This window comes from Pseudorasbora parva, chromosome 22, assembly GCF_024679245.1.
Source record: "Pseudorasbora parva isolate DD20220531a chromosome 22, ASM2467924v1, whole genome shotgun sequence".
Classification (NCBI taxonomy): Eukaryota; Metazoa; Chordata; class Actinopteri; order Cypriniformes; family Gobionidae; genus Pseudorasbora; species Pseudorasbora parva.
The window spans coordinates 19,940,211-19,958,142 of record NC_090193.1 but is presented as its reverse complement, the minus strand read 5'-3'; the positions used below and the strand labels follow the sequence as shown (position 1 = coordinate 19,958,142).

Here is a 17,932-nt window from a genome sequence, read left to right as displayed (position 1 = left end):
AAACAAGTCAACTTGAAGCGATGACACCTGCACCAAAACACATCACTCTGTCAGCCAATGGCACGAGGAGACTGGTGCAAAAAAGACCCTTCACTCACTTTTCAACTTAAAGGGGCCAACATTTTATTCAAATGCAAAATCAACTCCATTTATAATGTTTGTCAAGTATGAATGGAGTTTTTCTTGACCATACTCATCCTCTCTCTGACCATTAGAATGAAACCGTTCATGTTACTGTTCCTTTAAGTTTCTATATGTATTCAACCTCTGTTATTTATGACTGCATACTGAACACAGAGATATTTTGAGAAATGTTAATAGAATGTTAAGGATCAATAGCTGTTTGGTTCCCAACCTTCTTCAAAATATCTTTGTGTTCCACAGAAGATAGTCAGTCATACAGGTTTGGAACAACATGAGGGTGAGTAAACTTTTTAAAAAAATAATAAAAATAATAAAATCACGGGAAAAGACTGCCAAATGCTACGGTAAAAACCTGTTAATTGGTTAATGGCAAGTATAGTTTACTATACATTATACAGGGAAAAGCTCATTAAATTGCATCATAAATTCATGTAATTTTACAGTAAAATACTGTTACATGTAGTTTTTAGAAGTGAAAAAGAACAAACCTATGATGGTCTACTATTTCCGGTCAGAATTCGAAGTACGGATCGACGCTCTACACTCTTAACGGCTGATATTGCCCACAACCCATTGTGAGAACTACAAACCCAGATTAAACGTGTTAAAAAATTACACACATGACGGATGTGCGAGTCCGACGGTTATTAGAGAGGTTTAGATAAAGGGGTTTGAGTGATCAATTATCAGTATTTAACCTGACAAAAATATATTTATTCAGTGCTATCTACATTATATTTCACCTTCAGCAGCATTGTGAACTTTTGTAATGACACGTTTGGCCAATAACTTGATAATGCAAAAACTAAGCATCATTATATTTAAACTGCAAAAACAAAAGGAGAGTCTCTGCATTAAAGACCCACAAATGGCAGATCAACGAGCAGCTACATTTCTCTCCGATACGGCAGGAGATTAATCTGAATGTGGAGGAATTGATCTGAGACGAATCTGATGATGCCTTACAGGGCAGTTAAACGGGGACGGGATGCACGTAACTAAGCGACAGAGTCCGTTAAAGATGGTGAAGTAGTATGTCCCGAAGCTTGCATACTTTTCTGCTACACACTCAAAATGTATGCACTTTTTCTTCACAAAAAGAGTACATACTTTTAGGACATAGTATAAGTAGGCGAATTGGGACGCAGAGTCTTTCTGACGAAGAGCCTGTGTGCTCACCTTTGTGAGAGTCTTAATAAATTTCTATATTTTTGGAGCCGTGGTGTGCAGACTTTCCACTTCTTTTTTTATCACCAACATTATTATTTATTTATGTTTTTACTTTTTTGTTGCAGTGCATTCTGGGATTGCCTTCTCTGTTACATACAATGCTGCTTGATAATTTTACAGAAATTTAACAGAAGCTTAAGTTTCTTACCTAATGCTGCCTAGATTTTGGAACAGAGCATCAGCACCAGATACCAAATCTGCAGCCTTGCAGCTCTAAAGTGCAGTTCCGTTCCAGTCCATAGACAACTGGAAATTACACTTGAATATACAAACGTCTTCTGACATCTAACATGCACATACACAGCTCTGTCTGTTTTGAGTCTCGACTGGACAGCAGACAGTAAGAGGGAGTGCATTTGTGCGTCAGTAGCGTCCCTGGATAACCCTGCTTTTGGATCAAGCTGTGTGTCTACTGAGGCTTTTTCTTCACTCTCTCTCTTCTGTTGCTTTTGTCTACATTAGAGCCGTTTGTTTGCACACCTTGTGCTCCATCTGGGAGGCATCAGGAGACAGATTTAAACAACAGTTTCAAAGTCTCACCTTAGCCAACATTATCCAAGTCTTCGCCACATCTAGCGGAGTTGTGACGAATGCTGCTACTCCACCTGGAAAGAGACGTAGTGTGCATATGCATCAGCACACAAACACAAACAAGCACTAATTACAGTGTTAATCATATTATAATTACCACCGAGCATAAATGTAAATATGTGCCATGAGATCAGCACTGATCACCCGATGGAAACGTTCTGGAGAAAAAGAACGAACGCGGATGGATTTTTCAAACTAGCCTGGCACTGTCACGCACACGTAAACACTCATGGACATTCATAAACTTGTTTTGGCGTAAATGAGAACAGAAAGAAGTTCTCTCTCTTTTCTAATAGGGGTCGGACAAACAACAGCATCAAGCTTTAGACATGCTCTTCTCAACGCTGAAATAAACCACTAGTTCTTCCCATACTGCCGAATTTCACTTCTCTAACCAACAACTAATGTGTTTTTGAAAAATGTTCCAGGAACAGGCTGTCGATTACCACAGAATGTAATTTTGACTCAAACCTCAGATTGTAAAAACAAGAAAAAAAATGACATGTATGTATATGTATGATTCCATTGTAATGTACGTAGATACAACGAATGTAAAAATTCTGCTATATAAAAAATGTGGTAAAAGCGGTAACAATGTCACATTAATTGTCTTGCTATCACTAGACCAAGCTCAATTTAAGATTAAACATTGGTCTGGGCAGTCTGCTCTGTATTTTCTCCTGCACAAGAGGCGTGATAAGCAAGCATTATTCAAATGACTCTGTACGCAATTGGATAGTCCTTCAACCAATCAGACCACAATCTCTATCTGTCATTGTGTTAAACCCTCCAATAGCACCAGGTGGATAAGCCAGTCTGTGATTGGTTCCCAGAAAAGTGTAACAGAAGCAGTAGAAATTAATGTAGAGGTTTCCAGAATGAGTTTCCGGGCAAAATCAAATCGCCGGCAGATCAGGAGTTTACCCACTCTAATCTTTAGAAGCAGTAGGGCTAATTTTCTAGGCCTAAAATATGGTAATAAAGTAATTCCTAACTAATTTTTCTTTATATAAGCAGTTTCAACCTGGTATAGACCTTGGTAAGGTTAGATGCCATATTGAATTTAATGCTGATGAAAATGTGGCTTTTATGGAGTGAATTTCTTTTCTTTTTTTCCAGAAAGGCATTCCTGTCAAAAAAGAAATATGAACCTACCATTATTCTTTTGTTCCTTGCTGGCTGAATGATCTTCTAAATCCTACCTAAACAGCCGAGTATCTTGCAATTTTCTTTTGCAATATTTTGGGCAAATAAATAAATGCAACTTAAATGTATTTAAAAAATAAAAATAAAAAAAATATTTTAAATAATACATTACAAAGTAAAAAAGTCTAGCCTATGACTATTCTAGACCATTTTCCCCTTAACAAATGCTATTCAAAAACATCTGCTACATACATAAATGTAAATGATTTCATGTGCATATAAGGCAGAAGTTAACAGATTTACCAGCTTTACACGATCATGGTAATGGAAGGGGGATCTATAATAGGATTTCACTCTGAACAGACAAGGTTAGCAAGCGATTCTTCTTCCTTATATTCATGCTAACCTGCATAATGTTTATGCTTCATGGCTATACTTTCAAAAAAGCAAAGCTTTCTATTGTAAGTGAATTACTGATGCTGCTTTTGCTTGTTTCCTGATGGACGAGATGAAATTAACTTCAGTGGTAATCAACAGCAAGTCACATAATGTGACATTATATTGCATTCCACATCTTGTACTGAACCCAGAACGACACTCCTTAAAGTAAAAGGAGGACACAATATTGCAGATGGAGAGATTGGGAAAAAGAAAGCGTTTCTCATTTGTTCTCTTGAGGCTTGCAGCTGTGGCAGTGATGGCAAGTGAATGCAACCATACAATGCATCGCAATTCACATTTGTTTGGTTGATTTCACAATGACACTAACAACCGCAATCCACCTAAAGTGATAAATCTGTGCCAAAGCAACACATGTGCAAACACAACCCGAATCCAACATCACACTCCAGGTGGCGTGGCTGGCAGCCATATTCTTTCCCCATTTGGGTGAAGCATCCTCGTCCCTCCATTGTGTCCCAGCACCTGATGAGTTATCACTCTGGACGGAGATGTTTTCCAGAATGGTGACTGGGGAATTAGACAGCTGCAAGGGCCCCTGGGCCAGACTTGAGCTCCTTTAGAGTAAACTCTGACTCTAGTTCGTAAACTCAATGACTGCTGACAACAGCTACGAAAGTTACAGAGCATGATGCAGGGGCAATAAAAGGTCAATGTTATACACTTCCTCAACAGGCTCTCCACCTATAATTAGCTGTTTCTGTCCCTCTCTGTTGGTGCACACCAGCTGATGAACAACCTGATGTGACCATCTTGACCTGTGTGGAATTAAACAGGAATGCAGCTGGGTAAGGTTTGGATATTCCTGGCGTTGGACCCCATCCCAACCTCTCGTTCTCCTTCGCTCTCTTTCCCAGACCTCTGCGCCGAGGCTAATCCCACACACCTGCGAGAGCTCCGCACACTGCTGCCTGCCAAGAGTCCAGCTGCCCCCCCTGCCTCCTCCACCACACGACCTACCGAGAGAAAGAGAGAGAATTGGGGATTATTACATATATCAGTCACATAAAAAAACAACACCCAAATCCATACGCTGTAAAAAATAAAAAATAAAATAAAATAAAAATCAGGTCTCCAAATGAAAATTTTCAAGTGACTGATCACATCTGAATTCCTGTGAATTTAAATGTTTTGAAATTAAATTGCATCAATTCACAGAATTTCAATTCGGCCAACTGAAAAATGTAGATGAAGTCACTAGAAATACTAAAAATTGGAGCACTTTTTACAATGTTGGGTTTGCTTGTATGGGAACTCAACAGAACAGCTATCCTAATGTCCACATCTCCAGTATGATGTCAAAAGTCTAATTTTCCCCACAAGGAATGGAGACAAAATTTGAAAGAAAGAAATCTTCCCTAACTTCCACAGCTCAGCGTTATTGTACACACATGCTAACTCTATCAATCCCTGGAAAACACGTTGTCTTTCATGCTGGTTCATAGTTTTAGAAACGAGGGGAAAACGATATTGAGCTTTGATGAGTATCACAGATGGAAATTACGATGAAAAGGGAAAATACTAGTGCTGGCTAAGATATTAGATCTGTTCCAAAACCTAGTGTGCTGCTTATTTGTTGTCCACTACTAAAGAACCTTCATAATGGAAGGTTATTTTGAAAGAGAGAGAGAGAGAGAATGAATGAATGAATGAATGAATGAATGAATGAATGAATGAATGAATGAATGAATGAATATCAGCATTTCTTGCTTTTCATTTGACAGCACAAATCTATTACACTGTAACAGGTGACGATCGCTTTTGAACTAGGCAGCGGTAAACATTATAACGGTAAACATTCCAGCACACTGTAGTGTGAGCTGGAATGTTTCTCTATGGCATTGAAACCTAAAGAGGTCAGAGTTCCAGTAACGTGTGCAACTGAGACTCAACTGCCATTGGCTCATCTGCATTTGAGGGGAGGGGCTTAACAATAGGTAAATTCCAAACCTGGTATCGGCTTTACAACTTTAAAGGGTTAAACAAATTAGAAGCACATGCAACTTGTGAAACTGTAATACTTTGATAAACCGCAGCATTTATTTAAAATTGAATTTTTTTTTTTAACATTATAAATGTCTTTACTTATCCTGACAATCCGAGTGACATGATAAACGGTTGTCTTTCAAACTCCCTCTGCACGCGATTGGATAGCGCTACAACCAACCAAAAGAACGAAGGTGAAACAGAGCTAGTTGACAGATTAAACTTTTCTCTGTATCCCGTTGGCAAAACTCCGAACACATCTTCCCTTCTTAAGAATGACTTCAGTGCCGTTCTTTGTTCTTTTCTCAGAGAAAAGCTTAACTCCAAGTCTTCCAGAGTCATGGTCAAAGCTGATTCGAAAGGCCGCCGTTCACCAGTTTCTGTGTTTACTAGTAGCACGCAAGCACAACTCAGCCGTCATTATGTTAAGCCCCGTCCACCAACTCTATACACAATGTGATTCGCCTGACCAGAGTTTGGTTTTTACAGCTCAAAAGTGTATTGAGAGTTGCTAGACGAAACTCAAGGGAGATTAGATTTGCTGCCATTTCTAGAGCCCCTTTCACACTGTGCGTCGGACCCTTCATGTTTGGCCATAATAAGACCTCTTAGAAGGCAACTAAATGTTGCTGCCTTTAGGAAGAGTATATTGTAATGCTGTCTAGGCACCTGGCTCACTAGGTTTTGGGACAGCGCTACTGTGTTGATGATATAGGCAAGACAGGTTTGACCAGATCTCAGTCAGTTGCACAATTTGTACTAATTTTAGTATGGCTAATTGTTGTTTGAACTCCTATTATTTAAAGAGGTGAAGTAGGAGGAATGGAATGTGGTAAGTTATAGAGAAATTTGTGTGTGTGGACTGTTGAAAGGAGGAGGGAGCTTCAGTGACTTCACGTGTTTGTTGGTTTAATGTTGCGTTTGGGGGGAGTTATTATGCAACCAGGCTGCAAATAATTGCTGGAGTTTTCCTACGGCCTCAGACCAGGAGCATCTGATGGTTAAGAAAGGAAAACAATTGAAGAACAGCATGAAGTAATTATGAATGATCCTCTCCAACTCTGAGCAAAAGAACACACACACACACACACAAAAATGCTATTTTCTTCGGTGCATCATGTGTGTTTCATTAGCTGTCAGATTAAGGAAGAGTCTTTGTTTTCAAGTTCAAAGAGCTTGTGCTGGAGAACATCCATTCCTCTTCTCCGTCACACTCACTGAAAAACAAACTGGAAGCAAATTCTCCTCAAAACAAACTGATTGACCACTGCTCTACATGCCAGAATGTACCTGACATGAACTACAGTTGACACAAAGACGGGTTAATTTCAACTGCAATTATATTTTATCATTAAAATTATATCAAAAAACATGTTGCCTTCCAAAATACGTCAGGATGTCTTCACAATGCAATGCAAGTAATATGATGCATTCTCACTGTTGCTACATGTGGGCAGTATAGTGGAAATTAGTCTTTTAATTAGATATGACTTCTTATCTATGATCAGTTTTTTTTCTTTCATGTCAACTACAGTCACTTGAGAAATCTATAATACAAATATCCATTAGGTTTAGGGACACTATCATACACCCAGAGCAATGGGACGCCAGGGGTCGCGTAAGCGTTTTTTGCTAGTTTCAGCTAGACGTGGTTATCATTTTTACGTCCAGTCATGATGTTTAATTAACTGCTTAACGACAACAGTTGGGGCAACAGCCTTAGTCCTAATGGGTTGCTAAAAAAAAAAAATAATTGTGTACTGTGCTAATTAATTGAGACTTCTTACAGCTCTTACAGGTTGTTGGCCTTGTTTGTTTCGTTGCTTCTATTGCTCTCCCCTTTTTTGTAAGTCGCTTTGGATAAAAGCGTCTGCTAAATGATTAAATGTAAATGTAAATGTTTAATTAGCAAATGCTAAGGCGTATTGTTGGCGCATTGCTATTTTGAGGCAACTGAACACTAGTAATATGCGCCTATAGGCGGGTGCACAACGCACATACACTGCTTAGGAATGAGCACTCAAACATTGTTAAATATACAAAATAAAAGGATTCCTCTCTGGAGGTTACATTTGGAGTAATTGAGGTACTGAATCTAAAAGTTCAGTCTTTTCTCTCGCAAATTCCACCATGTAAATAGTGAATCCGCCGTGGTGCAAGCGCAACTGGCTTTTAAAGGGAATGGGAGATGAGACTCTGATTGGTTAATTGCACACTATGCCCAAAACACACACCCATGACTCATTAAGAGAATAGGTACAACCCTTTTGGACCATATGCCTGGCACGCCAACCGTTTTTTTTTTCTTTCTCTGAAGCCATGCGCTTCAGGTCATGTGCTTAGATCGTTCAAATAGGGCCCAAGACATCGACAAAGTATTTTGTCATCATGTTTATTAATTTTAGTCGGTTTTATCTAATTTTAGTAAATGAGTCAAATTAAAAACCCATGTATAACTGTTATGTATTCCTTTTCAAGTCACAATACAACATAAGTAGGGGCAGATTTTCTTCCATATTGCCATATACATCAGAGTGAAATGCATAAGCAAGAGAAAAACAAAACACAACAAAAAGTAAGAGCGGGACTTTTTTCGATACATCGGTTGTTGATTGGATCTTGACATGTGGCCATTGCATTTAAAATCGGAGGAAGAGAAACTTGAGCTTAAAGGGGTGGGGTTTAAAACGGACAAAATGATGGCATACATCACCAGAAAGAAGTCTATCGTTTAATTACAAATGTATGCAAAACAAAATCCTTGGATAATTTGTTCAAAATAAGAACAAGCTTTTAAAATTATGAAACTCATGACGATTTTAACAAAAGTATAAAAAAATATTTTTAAAAAACTTGTGAACAACACCCACACATTCAAATCAAAATGAACCAAACATTGAAATGCACGGGTCTTTAAAAGAATGACTTGGAGTTTGTTTCGCCACTGAAAGGTCGTGGATGAAGACATTTGTAGACGAGAGCAGGTGGGCTCCATTCATGTGAAACGATTGGGAGCTTGATAAACTGACATGGCCAGGGTAGATTGTATGGTTTAATAAAGGACTGTGAGAAGCAGCGAGCTTGGCCACTGGCAGCCTTGTGTGACAGGAACAGTGTGTTTAATATGATTCTGGCAGCTACTTAAGATATGTAAAGAGTAAAGGTGTAGTGAGAGAGGATTTACAGAGGTTAAACAGGCTCAGAGCATTAGGCAGTGGATGAGGAGCGAAGTTGCAGGTAGTTTTGTGCTTAAATGGGAAATGAGGTAGTTTCCCATAGCTTGAACTTTTCATAATATAATAAGTATAATAAAGTCCGACTCCTCTAACTTCTTTGTTTAACCTAGGATATGCCTGCGATCAATTGAGAAACATTTATATGGACAAATGTACCTTTTTCTAATCTAATCATATTAACACTAAATGTAAGATTTATTTACTAGTCTTTTCCGGAACACACCACCTTGGCCAGGCATTACTCCAAATGTACGCTTCAGCTTCAATTACTCAAAGCAAACTAAGACTTACTCATGACACACTTGCACTTAATCATGGGAAAAAGTTTGATCCACTGACACATAAATGTCGAGTTGAGTGGGCACGGTGGGAAATAAATGGCCGGCTGATGTAATGACACAGCTGCTCAGTGGTTTTGTAACAGAGCAGCAATGAGTTTAGGGGATTGTTGGTAGATAAACTTTGGGAATTGTGGGATACGCTGGAGAGAACAGATGGTTTACTGCGGCCTGCCACTCGGATGCCGGGGCTTAAGTTGTTTTTGGTGCAAATGACTTGAGAACTGGTTTTGGCGATACTTGAGGTTTGATTTCCCAATATGAAATGCTTGCCAGGCTTGTAGATTGCGGCATTTTTGGGATTCTGTGCAGCCCACTGCACTTTGTTGCACTCACTGTGCTCAAAAACATGCACACAGTACATCAAATCTTTGCATTTAAAAAAGAAAAACCTGATATGGTCCCCTGGAGGATTTTTTTTCACTGCTTAATCTATTATAGAAATTCTGGCAAACGATTCAGCTGCTCAAAGATCTCTGAACATGACAAGCAGAAAATACACACAGATAGATGCAAGGATGGCAGTATAAAATGTACTTCACTATTTATGGTTGACTAAGGGATCCACTTAAAGGGGTAGTTCACACAAAACTGAAAATTCTGTTAGTAAAGGGGGGGGGTGAAACACTCAGTTTCAGTCAATCTCATGTCAATCTTGAGTTCCTATAGAGTAGTATTGCATCCTTCATATCTCTGAAAAGTCTTTAGTTTTATTATATTTATAAAAGAAATATAGGCTGTACCGAGTCTTTCCGGGAAAAAACGAGCGTATCGTGTGGGAGTGCGCACAAAGCGGTGACGTCCTCAAGCGTGGAGAAGAAAACGCTACCCTAAATCAGATTCAACTAATACAGATATTATCCAGAATCAGATCCAGTCAACATTTGTGTGTGTTTACTCGCAGTTTATGAGGACACAATTTTGTTTATGGACTATTGTATGCGACTAAACATTAGCAGTAGCAAGCAAAACGGTTTTGCACGTCAGACTAGTGTAACGTTATACACAGAACAACAATGGAGTAACGTTAGCGCATTTGAATGAAGAAGCACGCTTTGTGAGAACGCTAGGTTTATGTTTGGGTGGTTTTACAATAATCAATATAGAGGTCAGCTAAACAAATGTATTTAAACACACACCATAGATTGCATGCTCCATTGATAAATTAACTAACCTTATACACGATTGTGTTGTTTACTGATGTTTACTCACGCGACGATAGCCAACAGCATAGACATTTGAAGCAGTTTTACTCACTGCCTGTTTCCAAAGCAGGACCGAACCTTTATTGTTGGGACCGCTCCGACAAAAACACACTTCTTTGGTAACTGTTGATTTCGTGAAGTCCTGACAGCAGTGACCGTGGAAATCCACTTTTGCGACACGACCGAAGCGCATGTTGTGACGCTTCTCGTCATTTCTGCGTTCAAATCGGTTCAAATGCAGCGCTGCCTTCCCGGAATGCTGTGCTGAAGCATTAAAGTCGTTTGATGTCACCCATAGGAATAAAGTGGAGACAGTGAAGTGACAGAAGTGTTCACGGACGAGTGAATCTGCAGCTGAGAGAGTGTTTATGGGAGTGCATTTGCTCTCTCGCCTCTGGTCACGTGCGTGCGCACCCTTCCGGGAGAAGAGCCTGTGCGGCCCATACAAGGACCTTCTGCTCTATCGACGTCAAGCGGACCCATACTCCAAAAAAACTCTCCAAAACTTGTGAGAAACCGGGAGGAGTATTTTTAACACAGAAATACTCCATCAAACGTCCAACATTAGTTTTTGAAACTTTGTCTATGTTTAGGATGGAACAGCATTTCACCCCCCCCCCCCCCCCCCCACACACACACACACACTTTAATTACTCACCCTCACCTTCCAAACCCTTAAGACTTTTGTTCATCTTCAGAACACAAATGAAGAGTTTTTTAGATGAAATCTGAGAGCTCTCTGTCCCTCCATTGAACCCTTTAAAGGTCCAGTGTTTAGTACTTATGAGGATCTATTGACAGAAATATAATAAAATATAATATATAAAATTTGAATTTCATGACAAATTTAACAAAAATAAAATAGAAAATACTACACTTCTTGTGAACAACACCCTCTTTATATCACATTCAATCACATTCAAATCAAAATGAACCAAACATTGAAATGCACGGGTCTTTAAAAGAATGACTTGGATTTTGTTTCGCCACTGATAATTTCGTTATTCGTGTTATTTTAAAAAATATAATAAAAATAGCTAATGTTTTCAGTGGTGTACAACGGTCTTACATAATGACCTGTTAAATTTGTATTACCTTAGAATAGATGATTTCTATCTACATACACCGCATGTCCCCTTACGGCGTCATGTTTCTACATTAGCCTTAAATGGACAAACTTCTCTACAGAGCGCTAGTATATCTGTGCTCTCGCCAACAACACTTATCTCCTGTTTCGGCTACCACAACCCTGGTCAATTGCAATTCACAACCTCATCTCTAGATGTCTAAAATGCACACACTGCACATTTAAGGCCTGCTAACACCAATGAATATTAACTCTAAAATTTGAATGATCACTCTAATTGAACAGGGAAGTCCAAACCACAGCTATAACAGAGGAATCATATTGTTGTTCCAGCTGATGAGCAGAAAAAAAAGCCAATCAGAATGTTATTGTTATCTTTAAGCAACTAATATAGTTATCTTTGCAGTTATTCTTGCCAAGGGCCTTCACAAATTAAATAATTATGAATTAATTTAGAAATAAAAATTGAAATAACTTTTTTATATAATCAATAGACATAAATAAACATACACATTTAAACACTACATGTGTAAATACACATTTGAAACCCTTTATTCATGCTTTATTCAAATGAAGATGTGACATAAAATAATATGTAAATTACTTTTCAAACTGCTGCCAAAAGGCATATTTAAAAATCTTTAATTATTCATTGTAGTGCTTAAAATGTTTTAATATATGCTCATTGATTGGCTCTAGCAGTCAACTGCATTTTTTTAAAATAAAAATAATTTGGCAAATAATAAAACATTATATTATACAAATGCTTTAAATTATTTAAAACATATAAATGTATAATTTATAGCTATATTTAACTACATGTTTTACATTAATTATTTACATTCATTTAACTGTCAGTATGAATCATTTATTTTATAGTTTATTTTAAATTGAGTGATCAATTATTTACTCACCCTCATGTCATTCCAAACCTGTATGACTTGCTTTCTTTTCGGGGACATAAAATATATTTTGAAGAATGTTTTTGAAGAAACCATTTTGGTGACCATTGACTTTCACTGAACGGGCAGAACATTCTCCAAATATTTCCTTTTATGTTCCACAGAAGAAACATGAAAGTAAGTGTAAATAAATAAATGATGACAGAATATGACTGATAGTTAATTTTTTCATTACAAATTACATTTTTATCTCCATAGCCAGGAATAATTGAATTCTAAACCACTTGTACGGTGCCCTCAAAGTCCAATGTAAAAAATCTGTGTCCTGAATATATAAATAATATATTTTTTTCTATATCTGAATTAACTAAAAATTAGTTTCCAGTGTCATTTAAAACTGAATGCACACTTGAAAGAATGTGGTATTCTTGCAAATGATCAGTGATGTGAAAGCAGCCGTTTAAAACCAACACTGGCGTCCCCTGCCATTGTCTCATCTACGCTTTCTTGCTTTTCAAAGCCATGCTCTTTTGAAAGAGAGTTTAGCAAAGACTCTCACATTCCAGCAGCTCCACACAGATGGCCGGAGAGGCTGAAAACATGGAAGAATGAAGGAGTTAGAAAATGCCTTTGAACGTGCCACAAAGAGGCGGCCATGAATGACACTCCTTATAATGGTGGAGAATCGCGGTTAACGCTCGCCCACAGCTGCACGTGCTATTGTCCTCCGATGCCTCTCCTTCTCTGCTCCGCTCTGGTCGCTAGGCCAAGAGCGCTAATGGAATTTTCTGCTCTCGCCCTGGAGACATGTCGTCATCCTCACAAACTGGGCCTTTTTTGAAGAAAAATGACTTTTATGTGGCCCCGGCCAGACAATGAAGAAGGAAATGGACATTTGGCTAAGACTTGAGGTTTGCGAGAAATTATGATTCCGCTTAACCACCGGCGAGGGCAACCAATAAAACGCATCGTCATTTTGAGAGCACCTAAAAAAAAAAGAGTTATTAACCGATATGGAGGCAATGTGTGTAGTTTAAGTTGTAAATGTGTCATACCATTACCAGGCCGTTATTCCTTCGTTTGAGCGAAATTATGAGGCCAAATTAGAGCGAAATGAGAGCAAGTGAAAGACAAAAAGTGGATTCATACCTTTAGGTACTCCCAGAGTGGAAACTGCACCAGCGAGAATGGAATCTGAAATTAAAAGAAAAAGGTTTTATAATATAGACAAGAACAGATAATATTAACCGTGTTAAATAGATAGCTAACCTAAAAATTATAATAATCATTTACTCTCCCTTATGTCATTCCAAATCTGTATGATTTTCTTTCTTCATGGGAACACCAAAGGAGAAATGTTGAAGAATATAATAGCTGCACAATGAAAGTGAATGAAGATCCAGGTGGCCAAGCTCCAAAATTACAAAAAAAAAAGCACCACACATTTTTCCTTTAGTATTCCATAGAAGAAAGAAAGCTTGAAACTGCATGAGGGTAAATAAATAATGAAAGAATTTATATTTAAGAATTTAAATAAAACTCTTACGTCTGGACACAAAGTGACACACAACAGTTTTTTTTTTGTTTTTTTGGGGGGGTAGCTGACATTGTGTGGTGCAAGGATTGTGTGGTTGACACACAAAGTGGCTTCACAACACCCAAACTAATGCCATTATGATGTTCAATAAAACAAAAGAAATCTTTTAGCACACTTGTCTTCTGTAAAAGAAAATGAATGACTTGTGGCAACATGTTCAACCACAAGCATTGGCCATTTATCTCATGTGTCAAACTGTTTTAATACTGATGTCTGTAGTACGTCTGGAAGTGTGAGGTATATGAGAGAGAGAGAGAGAGAGAGAGAGAGAGAGAGAGAGAGAGAGAGAGAGAGAGAGAGAGAGAGAGAGAGGGAGAGAGAGGTGTGTGTGTGTGTGTGTGTGTGTGTGTGTGTGTGTGTGTGTGTGTGTGTGTGTGTGTGTGTGTGTGTGTGTGTGTGTGTGTGTGTGTGTGTGTGTGTGTGTGTGTGTGTGTGTGTGTGTGTGTGTTTTGTGACAACTGAGGACACAAATGTGTATAATAACATGGGTATGACATGGGTATTACAAGGAGAGGGTGAAATATGAGGACATACAAAAGAGAGAAAGGTGGCAGAAATCTTCATCTTCAACCAATCAGGCACACTGGAGCAAAAGGAGAGAAAATCAATGCCACTGCTGAACCGTGAGCTGACAAAATCCCAAAATCAGGTGGCTGTCTGTCATGCAGCAGAGAGATAAGAAGGGGGGATAAGACCCGATTCTAAGGTTGTGCTACAGAGGTGTTTTACTTGATTTGCACAGTGACCGGAAGTCATTTATTTTCAATGAGTTGGTCATTTCTAAAGTGTTCAGAGTGGTTGTTAGGGAGTTGTAAGGTAATCGCTAAAGTGTTGTGAGTGGTTGATATACTGATGCCAAGGAATTCTGGATGGTGTTGGTGTTTCTTATGCAATTGCTAATGTTTAAAGTTAGGGGGTTGCCACGCATTTAAAAAGGTGTTCAGAGTGGTTGCTAAGGTGTTGCCAGGCAGACGCTAAGGTTGTGTGAGTGGTTGATACAGGGATGCTAGGGAATTGTATGTGGTACTAGTGTGTTTCCAGGCAGCTTCTAGGGTATTTGTTAAGGGTTTTTCCCAAAAGTTTTATAAGGTGTTCAGAGTAGTTGTTAAGGTGTAGCTAGGCAGTCACTAATGTGGTGTAAGAAGTTAAAACAGGGGTGCTGGGGAATTAGATGGTACTGGTGTTTATTTGGGCAGTTGCACAGGTTTTAAAAGTGATTGTTAGGGGGGCTCGCCAAGCATTAATAAGGTTTAGAGTTTAGAGTGGTTGCTAGGGTGTTGCCAAGCAGATATTTGTCTGTGGTACTAGTGTGTTTTAGGCAGTTGCTATCAAATTTGTTACAGGTTTTTCCCAAACATTGATAAGGTGTTGAGAGTGATTGTTAGGGTGTCATCAGGAAGTCACTAAGGTGGTGTGAGTGGTTGATATGGTGTTGCCAGGGAATTATATGTGGTTCTAGTGTGTTGCTAAAGTGTGTGTTAGGGGGTTTGCCAAGCATAAACTTTGATTTATTTAAGAGTGTTTCTCACATAGTCTAAGTAAATACTACACTAACTAAATATGGCAGAAAAGGTCAGTTTACAACATCATGGCTGTCTTTCCAGAACACCAGCACATAACTCCATTAATTTCATTCAGATTAATTTGGTGCTGATCTTTTCAGTACCAAATTAATCTGAATAAAATTAATGAAGTTATGTGCTGGTGTTCTGGATGAAAAACACCAAGTTTCAATAATAATACTGATGCTTAGCATAGCATTCATAACTAATTGACAAATGATAAATTCCTTAATTTAGATTCTTAAATGAATTAGACTGATTTAGACACATTTAGGCCTTCATACTGGACATACTGAGGTCAGTTTAAGAAACTCTGAGCTCCATACAAAAAGCTTTATTGGAAACATCTTATTGAACAAACAGTGTAATCTTATACAATAAAAGGGCTGACTGAAAAAACAAAGCCCTCATTGGTTTTAGCTGGAAAGACTTCCAAAGTTTTGACAAAAATTAACATAACGAACACAATGAACACTGTAAACTCTGCGTGGGCATTATGCAAACTGCCAAAATGTTGCATCTCTAATTTCAAAACAAAGAACAGATTGGTGCAATGTGACCCGATGCTGGGGAGTGTGTATTTTTTTCCAAAAAACAAATCAGCCACCTGTCTTTTATTACTAACTTGATATATTCAGCGTCTCTGCGCTCAGGAGGAGCGGAACGTTTAGAGGAATCTGCAAACAGAAATGAGGCACAGCAGATTTATTCATAAGTTTAACACTTCTGGCAGAGACAGGGTGCCTGAGCAACACAGATGGTCAGATTTATATTGATAAGGCCATAATGGATGAGAAGCGAGAGCGGATGACGGATATGGAAAGACAGAAGGATGGAAAGCAGGTTTTTGACCAAAGGCCAGGCTTCACAACGAAGAGACTGTCCAGTGGATGTCGGCACATTTAACATGTGTGGTCTAACTGCTGACCAGCTGTACCGATATCAGTTTAAGTACATTAGCATCACACATTTCCCCTGAAAAGCATATTTGTTAGTTGGGTCTAATGCCATTTCATGAAATCTGACTTATTGCTAAACATGGCCAGAATTTAAAAAAATAAACGAGTTTGATGTATGATGAAAAAAAAAAAAAAATTCTTTGAGTATGGCCCGGTATGAAGTCATAAAGGGTGAAATTCCTTTTACACTGTAAAAAAAAAGTTTGCTGAATTGTAATTCTGTGAACTGATACATTTTTTCAGTTGGCCGAATTAAAATTCAGTGATTTGATACAATTTAATTCACAGAAATTAAATTCGGCCAACTGAAAATTTTGATGTGATCAGTCACTTGAAATTTTTCAACTGGAGACCTGGATTTTTTTTTACAGTGTATGGGGACTTCTCTCGGATGCGAGTGTGCGCACATCAACTAGAGAAAGAGCAAAAGCGTCAATAACGAGTTTCATTCGGGTTCCGGGAGCCGTCGGCAGCGCTGTCATTTTGTTTTCAGACCACAAAATCAACAATGTCACTAAAGAAGGTTGTGAGGGAAAGATAACCTTGCTCAGCTTCCCAAATAACCAAGCATTAAGGAAACAGTGGATGCAGTTTGTTTTTTCTGAGCAGCAATGGAGTTCCGCAAGTGTGTTTGTTTGTTTCCGGTCATCAGTAGAATCCGTGTTTTGTTGGCAGTCGGCGGCTAAGTGTATATAATGTCAACAACACAAACCTTTAGTGAATCGAAAGTTATTCATGTAATGCCATGACATATTGTGTGTGTGTGCGCGTGCGCTTGTGTGTGTGTGAGAGACTCTTCAGCTCCACCCACTGCACACCTCCACAAGCTCGGCTGTTTTCAGAAAGAATCTGTACAGCGTATCTGTCTTGTATAAATATGATAAAACTAAAGAATCTTCTGCGATATGAAGGATGCAATATTGCTCTATAGGTAATATGTTATGTACCCTTTAAGGCTTCCTGCACCCAAAACCAAGCCATAACTGCTGAGGGTAGATTGTGTGTTGTGTGGTATTCTCGATTTGGGGATGATAGAGAAACAACAAAACACAGATGTGCATCAAATGCTCTTCTCTGCTGTCAGTATCGTTATCACCGTGTGTAACTGTCAGGTACGCTATCATTGAGAGATAGGGCTGACTGTGTGTTTTTGAAGGGGTATATCAGTATTCTGTTGTGCTCTTCACTGTCAGGCTCATGGCCACCAGTGTGATATCTGGGAAAACAGATGTCAAAATGCATTTAAATGAAGCTTGATTGGAAGGGTGGCGCTTTGCATGCTATTTGATAAATGGCTTTAATAGGTCAGACAGCACTGGATGAATACTAATTAGAGGAGAAAGGGATAGAGATTTCACTTCATTTTAATCTAAATTAAATATGCCAATTAAAAACTGGATTTTATCTATAATTTGCATGATAAATCTGATAGTGTTGTCTGATACTGTTGTCTTTTCATGAACTTTTATGAAACATTAAATGTAAACGTA

At 38.5% G+C, this 17,932-nt stretch overlaps 1 protein-coding gene across 1 annotated transcript in view; it reads right to left on the bottom strand.

The window, feature by feature from the left end:
* The window catches only part of slc25a26 (solute carrier family 25 member 26), a 77,363-nt gene that overhangs the window by 13,696 nt on the left and 45,735 nt on the right, over window positions 1-17,932 (bottom strand). The window contains exons 6-8 of the mRNA XM_067432126.1: window positions 13,474-13,518; window positions 4,457-4,526; window positions 1,915-1,979 (exon numbers count right to left, since the gene is read on the bottom strand). Of these exons, the coding sequence (XP_067288227.1) occupies window positions 1,915-1,979; window positions 4,457-4,526; window positions 13,474-13,518 (180 nt within the window). The remainder of the gene's footprint in view (window positions 1-1,914; window positions 1,980-4,456; window positions 4,527-13,473; window positions 13,519-17,932) is intronic.